This window comes from Chelonoidis abingdonii, chromosome 22 (genome assembly GCF_003597395.2).
Source record: "Chelonoidis abingdonii isolate Lonesome George chromosome 22, CheloAbing_2.0, whole genome shotgun sequence".
Lineage (NCBI taxonomy): Eukaryota > Metazoa > Chordata > Testudines > Testudinidae > Chelonoidis > Chelonoidis abingdonii.
The window spans coordinates 11,644,270-11,656,736 of NC_133790.1; the positions used below are offsets into that span (position 1 = coordinate 11,644,270).

At 41.8% G+C, this 12,467-nt stretch overlaps 1 protein-coding gene across 1 annotated transcript in view; it reads right to left on the minus strand.

Annotated features, from left to right (window-relative positions):
• Window positions 1–12,467, minus strand: part of TMEM132D (transmembrane protein 132D) — a 440,368-nt gene that overhangs the window by 242,804 nt on the left and 185,097 nt on the right. The window contains exon 3 of the mRNA XM_032791207.2: window positions 9,920–10,066. Within this exon, the coding sequence (XP_032647098.1) occupies window positions 9,920–10,066 (147 nt within the window). The remainder of the gene's footprint in view (window positions 1–9,919; window positions 10,067–12,467) is intronic.

Sequence of the window (12,467 nt, forward strand, 5' to 3'; positions counted from 1 at the left end):
TCTTTATGTTACCAAGGTTGTGTAAAAAGGCTTTAGCGGAATGGAGACACAAGCTCATTGTCCTAAACTGTTCAATATCATCACTGTGAGCTGCTAAGTTATGTATGTTGCACCCCAGAGGTGTTCGCACCTCTCATCATTTAAAAATGGCGATAAACCCCTACCACCAAAGTAATTCTTCTATATCGTCATTTGCAAACCATTTGGAGATTGGAAGGTGCTATACAAACATAAATTATTACAAATAATTCATCTGAAAAGAGCAATACTTCCCTGAATCAGGGAAAGAATCCTTTTCCTTGCAGAATGCTGCAAGAGATTATGTCAACAATTCAACATTGTTATTTATTTCTTATTTTTAATAATATTATGCTCACAAAGAAACCCTGCTATGTTCCCTTCCTATGGAGCACCTTAAAGTTCAGCAAAGATTAAAAGAAATCTTCATCTTTGTAATGACAGCTGAAGTGCCTTGTAGTACCTTCTTTATCTAAATGTCATGGCTATAGAAACTAGGTCCACCTCCAAGATGCCAAGAGCCTATCTACAAGCCTTTGAAGTGTTTGCCTGGACTCTCTTTGTTTTTTAAATGAATGACCCTCATTCAAACAAACAGGTGAAAAAGTCCCCTAATAGTGCCTTTGTCTAAGATTTGTTGGTTAATATTTCATCTCTTTGATTTGCTGCAAGAAGATAAGCACAACACACGTTAGCACTGGTGAGACATACTTAAGGAAAAGATGGTTTCCTGATGAATAAAATAGGACTTTTATTATGAAAATAAGAGAAAAGAGGTTAACGTGGAGAAGAGTGAAGCAGTGAGGCCAAATTCTGTATGGGTTACAGTGACATAAATCCACAGCAGAGACTGGAGTTACTCCAGATTTACACTGGCATAACTGATGTGAATCCACTAAGGAACTACTAATCAATATTTTTTTAAAGTCTTAATACAAGTTTTAAGCAAGAAATTGAGGCTTTGCAACTGTTCTGACTAATCTCTCTTGAAACACTGAGAGCTTAAATGTCATTTTTGAGGAGAGACCTATATGGTACTTTCAGGGCACCAAAACAATTAATTAAACACTTAGATGGCTGGAACAGCATAGAATTTTTTTTTTTTGAAAACTAACTGATGTGCATTGTGGGCCTCAAAAGCTGCCAGAGAAGAGACATTTACAACTGATGAAAAAAACAGGGAGATTTAGATCACTCCTCTTCCATCTAAATGCTTGGGAAGAGAGAATCAAACTGAATTTTGATATTTCAGAATGAAATTAACATATAATCTCCCCCTGATTTAGTTAATACAGTCCAGATCCTAATGGTGGCTTAGACCAAGATTTTCAAAGCTGAATAGTCATTTTACATGTCTTAATTCTGGAATGCTGAATTTAAGGCATCTTAAAGGTGCCTGATTTTCAAAGGGCAGGTGGTTAATTCTTTATGAAAATGCCCCTTTAAGGTGTCTTTGAGCCCCACCCCCCCAATCAAAAATTACCAGTCACTTGAAATTACCAGTCACTTGAAAATCTTGTTAGTTATTTGATTAAATTGACATTTTCCATTTAATATTTTTATTTCAAACCATTTAAAAAAATTAAATATAAACAAAACAAATTGCACACGCAGCCCTCAGCCAGGGACACTACAGTTGCTGCTTTCCTGATTCACGTCAGCAGACCTCAGCAGAGGAAAGGTTACAAGCACAATGCGAAATCAACCAAAGCTGGAACATAAACTGAGTGTACCAAATTAAACAAGCCTTGAATGATGTGCTATAGCTCACCCCGAATGGGGGACAATCAAGTGGAGTGAAATCCCAAAGGTCCAGGAGAGTTTTACTCCCCAAAAAGCTGATGGTAAAAATATCCCAGTAAAACGTAATAGGCATAACCGGGTACCAATCAAGAAGTGGTGTCAGAGTAAACTGCAATGTCTTTAGTTGCAAAAAACAAGCCAATGCCTTGACCAAGTGTTATGCACTGTATCTCGCCTCACTCAGGAGGTAGCTAACAACTTTCTGCAATGACTGGAGCTTCCAAGTAGACTGCACAGACACCGCAAAGCAGAACACATTACTGCAGTCTAGCCTACAGAGGACTGAAGTTTGGTGATTGTCACAAGGTCCTCATCAGGACAGTCACAGCTTCTATGTCACTCAGCAGCAGCCAGTCACACTCCCAAAGTAATGTGGAAAGTGGGCCTTGTTCTTAGGGTTGCCAGGCATCCGGTTTTCAACCAGAATGCTCAGTCAAAAAGGGACTCTGGTGGCTCCAGTCAGCTGTAAAAGTCCAATTGGCTGCAGTGGCTGGCTCCATGCAGCTCCTGGAAGGGGCCAGCATGTCCCTCTAGCTCCTAGGTGCAGGGGCGGCTCTAGGCATTTTGCCACCCCAAGCATGGCGGCTTGCCTGCGGAGGGTCTGCTGGTCCCACGGCTTCGGCAGACTTCCCGCAGACGTCCCTGCGGGAGGTCCACCGAAGTCGCGGGACCAGTGGACCCTCTTCAGGAATGCCTGCAGGAGGTCTGCCAAAGCCGCGGGACCAGCAGACTCTCTGCAGGCAAGCCGCCAAAGGCAGAGTGCCCCCCGTGGCTTGCCGCCCCAAGCATGTGCTTGGCGTGCTGGGGCCTGGAGCTGCCCCTGCCTAGGTGGAGGCACTGCGCGCTGCCCCTGCCCCGAGTGCTGGCTCCACAGCTCCCATTGGCTGGGAACCACGGCCAATGGGAGCTGTGGGGGTGGCGCCAGCGGCTGGAGGCAGTGCACGGAGCTTCCTGGCTGCCCCTATGTCTAGGAGTCAAAGGGACATGCTGGCTGCTTCTGGGAGCCCCCTGAGGTAAACACCGCCCAGAGCCCTCACCCCCACCTGCATCACAACCTCCTGTCCCAGCCCTGAGCCCCCTCCAACACCCAAACTCCCTCCCAGGGCCTGCACCCCACACCCCCTCCTCCTGCCCCCTCCCACACCCTGAACCCCTCATCTCCAGCCCCACCCCTGAATCAGCATCCCTGGACAGAGCCCTCACCTCCTCCTGCACCCTAACTCCCTGCCCCAGCCCAGAGCCCCCTCTCACACTCTGAACCCCTCAGCCCCACTCCCAGACTGGAGCCCCATCCTGTACCCCAAATCCCTCATCCCCTGCCCCACCCCAGAGCCTGCAACCCCAGCTGGAGCCCTCACCCCTCCCAAGCCCCAACCCAGTCAAAATGAGAGAGTGAGCAAGGGTGAGGGAGAGTGAGCCACAAAGGAAGGGGGGGATGGAGTGAGTGGGGGCAGGACCTCAGAGAAGGGGAGGGGCCTCAGAGAAGGGGCGGGACAAAGTTTCTCATTTTTTTGCAATCCAAAAGTTGGCACGTCTACTGATTCTGCTCTCAGCTACTCAATCACTGCAAGCCCAGAGCAGAATAAAGGAGGCTTAAAGAGGTGAAGTGACTCAAGATCTTGGGTCCAGATAAATAGAGTAAAACCAAGTGTCAGTGAGTCCCCATAGCATGGTGAATCAGAAGGAAAAACAAGGAAGGCAAGACTGGAGGATTTTGTAAAGCACCAAGGAGATATTCAGCTTGTGCCCCAGCTGATATGTTCAGAAAGCCAAGGTAGTAGAGCAAAGAGGCCAGAGATTACCCTGCACCATTGCCCCGCACCTTGCGTAGCCATTTACATCAGTGCAGAGCACTGCAAAACACTACAAATCAGAGCTGTAGCAGATTTTGCACTGGTGAAAATGACTTACACAAGGTGCTGGACAATGGCTCATGGCTCGGGGAGCAGGTGGACATAAGCTTAGGGCAGTAGGATAAAATGAGTCCATGGAGAGCTTTGAAAAAGAGGTAGGCAAGTCTGACGTGGAAAACTACATTACCGAAAGAACAAAGAGTGAAGCAGATCTCTCAGAACATAACACACACAGCTGGGGCTTTTCTTCTGGAGAACAACAAATGCTCTTAGGTTGTCATACAATTACCTACGTATAAACCCAAAACCTCCCATTGCTTGTAGAAATATTGCAATGATATACTAGGTATATTTAGTCCAAAAGCCCATAAGGCCTATATTACTATTTTCTCACTGAAATTTCAAGTCCAGTAATTTACACTAAGAACAACTAGAACGTATGGGATGGGACACATACCATGGAGTATTTTTGTTTTATTTTTGTTTTGATAATTCTACCGAACAGAGCATTTTATCTCCCCTAGTATTAATATATACGTGGTGGGTAAAACTATGGGAAAACGGAGCTTACAGAAAAAATAATATTACTGGTGATCTACAATGCTGGACCATGTTTACGAAGCATTTTGATGAATGCCAGCAACCCACGTGATATAATTATTGTTGCCATTAGACTGTTATTTATGTCAAATTTGTTGCTTTTGTAGCTCCAGCGGAGAAAGCCATACAGTATTTTAGGATTACAGCACTCTAGAGACCTTATCACATGTAATAGCAGCTGCAACAAGTACAGGAACGAGGCAGTAACTCACTGCAGTTATAACACCAAAACTAGATGTTAAATAATTGAATGTGAGGTTCCATACTTGATTTGAAAACGAGACATGCAGGATACTAAACATCCCAGACTGCATGTAATGAAAATGAAGTGTGGGTGCATCAAAGGGATGGTTACCATATGCTCCCTCTTCTCTTATCCCCAGGTAATATTTAGTTTATCTCACACTCTTTGGATAACTGTGGAGAAAATGTAAGTACCTCAGATAAGGATATATCTTCATGGAAAATGAGACACACAGGGACAAGTTCTGCCATTAGACAAAGAGGAATTGCCATTGACTGTTATTATAATAGGATTACCATATACATATTATCACACATTGGCTTGAGTGTAGGGTGACCAGATGTCCCATTTTTAAAGGGATAGTCCCATTTTTTGGGACTTTTTCTTATATAGACACCTACTACCCCTCATCCCCTGTCCCGTTTTTTCACACTTGCTATCTGGTAACCCTACCACAATGAGTGTCACACATATGTATCTGAAAGCCGAGTTTGGCCCATAGACTCCCTTAATAATCGGCCAGATTTCTGACTACAGTCTGTTATAGCAGTGTAAATCCAGAACCCCTAGGGTGCAGGATTATGCATCAAAAGCATAAAAGTGGTAAAAAATCATAAGAAATGCCATCTTGGCAAACTCTCTTTCCCAGCAATAAGCACAAAGTACTAGAAATCTCAGGACAAAGTGTGGCCACACTACATTTTCACTGAATTTGGGGACTAAGAAGATTTGCCTAACTTGGATCCAAGCTTTGGGGTTCTTCTCCAAGACTTTCCAAGTTTGCCCATCCCTATTTTCGACATGGGTGGATAGTCCTATGCGTATAGAAAAAAAAATACTGAATTTTCCAATATACATTCAATTGTCAAAATATAGTATTCATTGATTTAAACTTCAGGGGGGTCTTAAACGTCATTGCACCGCGAGCCCCTTCTGACAACAAAAATTACCACAGAACCCCAGGAGGGGGGACCAAAGCCTGAGCCCACCCAAGCCCCCTTCACCCCCAGGGGTGCAAAGCCAAAGCCCAAGGGCTTCAGCCTCAGGCAGGGAGCCTTTAACCTGAGTCTTGCTGCCCAGGGCTGAAGCCCTCGGGCTTGGACTTTGGCCCTGAGCCCCAGCAAGCCAACCAAGCTACTTACTTTGAGGTCCTGATCCACAGTTTGAGAACCACTGATTTAAATAGAAATAGAGTCGCTTAATAGCTTTAGCTATCATCTATTTCAGGTACCTATGGCGCCCACTTCTGTAGTAGCTGAGCATCTCACAATCTTATACTTATGACACCCCGATGGGGTAGGGAGTTGCTGTCTTCCCCATTTTACAGATGAGGAACTGACACACAGAGAGATTAAGTGACTTGTCCAAGGTCACATGGGCCTGTCCTTACCATTATCTAGATCGGATGAAATAAACTCATCCAGACAGTACCGTGATATCCCATTCAATCATACCCGTTTATTTTTGTTTTACTCTATCTGACCTTCTATAGACATGAAAACTCTGGACTTTGTTTTACTTTTGAAGACAACTTTTTGTCACTATGGTGGTTAATATGTAAATGAAATTTAAAATATTAGGCATAATATTCAGCAGGTTGATTTCCTTATTAAATATCACTCATGTCTGTTTTGCCACTCACTTTTAGGAGTAAGATCAAGCATTATAATGGGGAGGAAGAGGAGGAAGCGAGCTTTTATTGGCAAATAATTTCTCTTTGCATGTTTAACTGTGCTAAATATGCAGAATGGATAACAGTTAAATATTGAACTCTGTTATCAAGTTGTTTGCTTTTGGAGTTCTTTTAGAAATTCTTCAGATTCTATTTACATATTGTTTAATTACTCTTAAAAATCAGGGATCTGATCACATGAATGCAAAGGTGGCAATGTTAATTAACTTGAAATTCAATGCTTTTGTGATCCTGATAGTTTTACATGGATCAGGAAATAGTGTTAATAAAGCTAACTTACTGTGACAGGTGTAATTTCATGGATTAAGGCGACACTTGTGCAAGTGACAAACTTAACCAGGATGCCTGAACATTTCTTTTTATAAGTTTTGAAATATATCACTCATTTTGTTTCAAGAGGTTTTGGCACTAAAAGCTTATCATAACAGGATTAACATATAAATATTATCACAGCCAGCAGGATGTTTTTGAATGAATATTAACAGCAAATATTATGAGTCTGCATCAGAATAACTAATTAAGCACAGCTGTCAAATATTATTTGACTTTTTCAGTGCCCTGTTTATTACAGGCTGGTGACAACGTTCCAGATTTATGGAGACACAACCAGAAGGTCTCCCCTCCTTGAATCTTCACGTTCACCCTCATTCAAGTGTAAATTTATAACAAACTAAATCATGATGTCTATGATTAGTAGATGAGTTTAATACCTGTAACATCTGTACAGTCCTAAACCACAAGAAAAAAGCTTATAGAAATAACTTTCTCCATGAATGAATCAGTGACTCAGAGATGCTTTAACTTGGGAAACACTTAAAATTGATTGAAGTATCAAGTTGTGCCCTCCTTCGGTTTCTCTTTGAGGTTTCTGTTTCGTTATTCATCATATATCATCCGCCCAAACAAACATGAAGAACTCTGTGTCTGAGCACATACCGGGCTGCAGAAACTTTTTACAGGTTTAGAGTTCCCCTATATGCAACCTTGAAGCTGAGCATTTCTGCTTCCCTAAACATGGCTGCCTGAAGAAGAAAGAATGCTTGGAACTCAGGATAACTGAATCCAAATCCGTGCTCCACTCCAGACTTCCGGTCTGACCTGCTGCAGCAGTGTAAATCTAGAACTCCTTCAATGATGCAAGATTATGCCCCAAAAGCACAAGTGGCAAAACTATCTTGCTCAACAATGAGCACGAAGTACTAGAAATCTCAGGGCAGTGTTCCATTGAGGTTTGTATTATAGTATCCGTGTGGCAGGGAAGGGAAGGAAATTTCTTCTGTGGTGGCTAAAACTTAAGTCTAACAAGGAACCTTTAATTAGCTGTAAAATTGTGGTCCAGACATTAGGTAATCATTTGATTTCAGTATTAAGATACTTAGCCATTTAAATCAGTGTTTCCCAAACTTGGGATGCAGCTTGTTTAGGGAAGTCCCTGGCAGGCTTGGCCGGTTTGTTTATTGCCATGTCCACAGGTCCGGCCTATCGTAGCTCCCACTGGCTGCAGTTCGCTGCTCCAGGCCAATGGGAGCCACTGGAAGTGGTGCAGGCCAGGGGACGTACTGGCTGCCGCATCCAGCAGCTCCCATTGGCCTGGAGCAGCAAACCGTGGCCAGTGGGAACCGTGATCGGCTGCAGACGCAGCAGATAAACAAATCGGCCAGGCCCGCCAGGGGCTTTCCCTGCACAAGCAACGTCCCAAGTTTGGGAAACACTGATTTAAATGATAGATCTGATAAATGTGGTAAAATTCTTTAGTTAAAAACAAGTGAACAATCATCTTCTTAGAAGCCTCTTTACAACTTATAAGAATGGATTATTTTTAGCATTCATTTGATCACTCAGTTAATTTGAAGGTGTAATTCTAATCCAATACTGAGACTAATTTGCTAATTTGACCTTGATTTGATTGCTGTAATGCTCCATTTTTAGTTTAGTAGTAATAGCAGCTTAGCTTTGGTGATATGTTTTCTTGATCTTGTAAGTGTTTTAATTAAATTCAGAATAGATACTGGAGTTACATTTCTTACAATAAGCAACATGGGTCCAGAACCTTTGAGGGCCTGGCACGGATACCACCTCATTAATCTAAAAGCCTGACTAGCTCCCCCTAATTAATCTTTGTTCTCACTTGCCTTAGCTAACTAAGGCTCCAAACCAGCAATGAACTCTACGTGGGCAGAGACTTGATACAATGGTGCTCTGCTGGCATACAGGGGTCTGCTCATGCAGAGCGTATTGCAGGACTGGAGCCTAAATCACATTACTACCATATCTGCAATACTACTAAGTCATTCCCTATAGTCAGCATGTGGAAGGATAGTGAACATACTTCAATTACTGGTTAACCTTATGTAATGATCGAATGGAAACTGGCACATTTTAAGGGCAGCCACTGAATGCTTCAGCTTAGGAGAATATTGAAATGGAATAAGTAGCCAAACTTTGTTCCATCCTTGATATCACACTACATTTTACCATTACCGAAAGAGGAGCAGGGAAATGCTGCACCGCACTGCAGAACACAGCCACAAAACTGAAAGGGGAGATGGTGTTAGGTAATTGCTTTGGTCCTGATCCAAAGCCCACTGAAATGAATGAAAAGGCTCTCATTGACTTCAGTGAGCTTTGAATCAGGAATTTTAATAATCTTTCTGCTTCTTTTATTCAGGAAAAGGCTGTGACATATATATATATTCCTTCCCTAGCCACTAAAATTCAGCCAGCTATGAGATGATATATGGTTTAGGGGAGGAAGTGGAGGATACCATATTGAGAGGGATTTTGAAATTGAACTCTAGTGTGTGTGTGTGTGGGGGGACGGACAGATTTATGTCTGGAAAGTAAAGGAAGCCCCCTTTCCCCTCCTTCCTATATTCCAGAGCCACTGAGTTTCCTGTGTATCTAGAGGTAAGAGGTTTTCAATTAAAAGCGGCCAAATCTTGCACCTTGTGTAAACCCAGTACATTTCAATGGAATTTCACAGCAGGTAAATCACTGCAGAATTTGACCTCCCTCTTCATGATGCCAGTTTAATAACAATAATTAATATAAAAAATCTTTAGCCAGTGAGCTCGTTACCAACATGCTCTCCTCCCGAAGCTTTCCCAGGAACAGTGAATTAAATGAAACCAAAAGGTATTAACCATTTATTCTTAAAAAAACTCAACTGTGATTAGAAACTGGAACAACTGCTAACCAAAACTGCTAACCTACCTAAGTTATAACATCATGTGAATTTAAGATCTGAATGTCACTTCTCTGAATGTGGATTAAAAATTCACTACCAAGAACATGGGTTGAAGCCTGGCATGTGTTTCTTAGTTCCTTTGCAAAATTGAAGACTGTAATTAACAAGCCACTAATATAATGCCTGATCTGTTCGGAAGCAAATAATTTTAAAAGATTAAACAACCTGGCTGAACTAAATTCAGAGAGATGAGGCAAGTCCTTTTAAACATTGTGAAATGAAGTTTCCCTGGTAGTTTTTATTTCCTTTAGGCAATCAAAATAGATTTAGAGTCCATAAGGTACAGTAAGCAGAGTATTATAAACGAAAGAAAGCATCAGTCTTTCCATTGATACATTGACTATGTGTATTTAGAAACTATAATAAAAGTTTTATTAATACCATAGCAAAGCAGATACATCTGCTTTTAAAAAAGCAAAATTATCTCATTTATAAAATGTACAACTACAAAACTGACCTACCTGTTTTCCGAGGTAGCAGATTTCCTCTGACAAACAATGACAGCTGGTGCATATTTCCCAGTATAATCCACGCTCTCGCTAATGTCCCATACGTACGGGCTGCTGGCTCTTACACTGAAAATATTCACACCTTTCTTCACCTTTGCCCTAAGAGGAACAAGAGGATATGTCAACAATTAGATACAGAATTTCATTTCCAGGCTGTTACATGGATCTTCATTTTTTTCTCATTACTGGTCCTCTGGAGATACTACAGCTCATTACAGATGGACCACACTGGTAGGAGGTAAAGGTATAATGGAATTAAACCTCCCTATAGTTTAAAGGAACAGTGTCAAGATAAAAATGTTATTGATATAATGGTAAATAGATCTGTTTACATTTTCTTCCCATAATACATTAGATCGCTAAAACCAGAAGAAATTTAAAGCTCTACTACAATTTTTTGCCATGTTTACTACTTGATTGTAAGTTTTTCCATGTCATTTTGACAATGAAACTAGGCTACTCAATTATACATTTTGTCCTCAATGGTTCTACAGATCCTGATCCTGCAAACTCTTAGGCACATGTTTATCTTCACATACATGGGTTGTCCAGTTTCAATGGGACTACTTACATGCACAAAGTTAAGGAAGTACACAAAATTATGCATGTACTTGTTTGCAAGATTGTGACTTGTTTGCTAGCTGGTGATGGGAGTGGTTAAGACTAGAAAGACTAGGCTAGAAAGAGAGACAGAAACACACACTTCCTTGTTCTCGTGCACTAGCCCAAAGCAGCTGATCTGAGGTTACCAGTGCTGCAGTGAAAATAACTAATTTAGTAATCTGTTTTCTTTCTTTTGCTCTTTAATTTCAAATTTTGTAACCCCTAATTCTCTTTCCTTTCCCCCTGCCCGCAAAAACATCTAAATGGGTGCACTAAGCCACATTGGCATTGTCCCTTTTTACTCCAGCTTTATTTCATGCTGGTGAATTGGGAGTTTCCAGTGATGTTATATTTTAGCTTTCAAAGGTTTGGGTTTTTTTTGTTTTTGTTTTTTACGTAAAAAACATTGTGGTCAAATATCCCAATACGTGAGATGTCACGAGATGCCAGTTTAATTACATTTGCTAAAAATCTCATATACAAAATGCATTCAGCACGCTGGCAAGTCCTTAATTAAGAAAACAAAAAGAATGTGAGGGATACTTTTTGCAAGCATGGTAGAAAGCATTACTGGCTCTGCCGCTCAACAAGATTTCCTATGGAATCTTTTAAGAACAGATTAATAACAGACATGGGATTCCTTCTAAAAATTGGATGCTATAGGTGGTATCTATTTTATTCTGACAGCACAATGGTAGCTATTACTATTTAGCAATTTCCTTAGCTCACCAGTAGGAATTATGATGTGAAGACCAGATAAATTGTGCTCACAATCTCCTATGCCAATTTCACAATACTTAGGATGCAATGTCCAGTCATAGCCCAGTTATAAAGATCCCTCAGGAAGACGGGCCAATGGCCTGATCACAGCTAGGGAAATTAACTTGCAGTCCAGGCAAGTTCACTAGAGAGTGTGCCAGAGAAAGAAAAACAAGAAGGTGGATGGAAACTGATGCCAGTCTTCAACTCCAGCTAGTCTCAATGGCTGCAGTGATGGGAAATTTCTGTAGCTGCTCTGCCTACTTTCTGTCCCACAGGTGAGAACTAATGTAAGGCCCAAATGGGAGTTAGGAGACTAAATGATCTGGGCCTAAATGATTTCACTGGGCGTTGTGGGTGCTCAGCACCTCTCAGGACCAGGCAGCTATGACTATGAATTCACACTGCCATACACACTCCTGGTGCAGCTTTTCCGAGTGGTCACCTAAAGAGCACAGCTAATTATGGCATGCCAGGGTGGGACTGGGACACTCTGTGAAGGCAGCGTACTGGAACACTGGTCTATATCATTGCTGTCCCACTCCTAGCATAGTCATTGACACCAGTACAAAATGGGTATGAATCTATAAGGCACCTCTACATGCATACACACCCCATTACCATAGTAAGCACCTCACAACACCCTGTGAGGCAAGGAAGTGCTGTTTACCCCATTCTGCAGTTGGGAAACTGATGCACAGAAATGCCAAATAACTTGTCCAAGGTCACACAGAAAATCTATGATGGTGCAGGGCTTTGAACCCAGGTCTCCCACAACTAACTATTGGCCAGACCATCTTTCCTCTTTAGCATAATAGTAGCATTTTACATTCACTGTTCCCTGGTGTAAATGACCACCCAAAATGCATGCAAAGAGAAAACTAGGCCCAAAATATTTGTAGGGATGTGTGTGTGTGTGAGAGAGAGAGAGAGAGAGAATTGTATATACACACACAAATAAAACATACACTGAGACATTTCTCTGTGAATTGAGTGTGTCTCACAGTTAGTGTACTACGAAAGGATATTTGATTGACTCTAGGACAAATATGTTTTCATTCATGTAGTTAGAGAAACTAGTTCGAATTAAAGAAAATGCAACTGCAGCATCAGAAAGTGTGGAAGTGGAACAAAATGT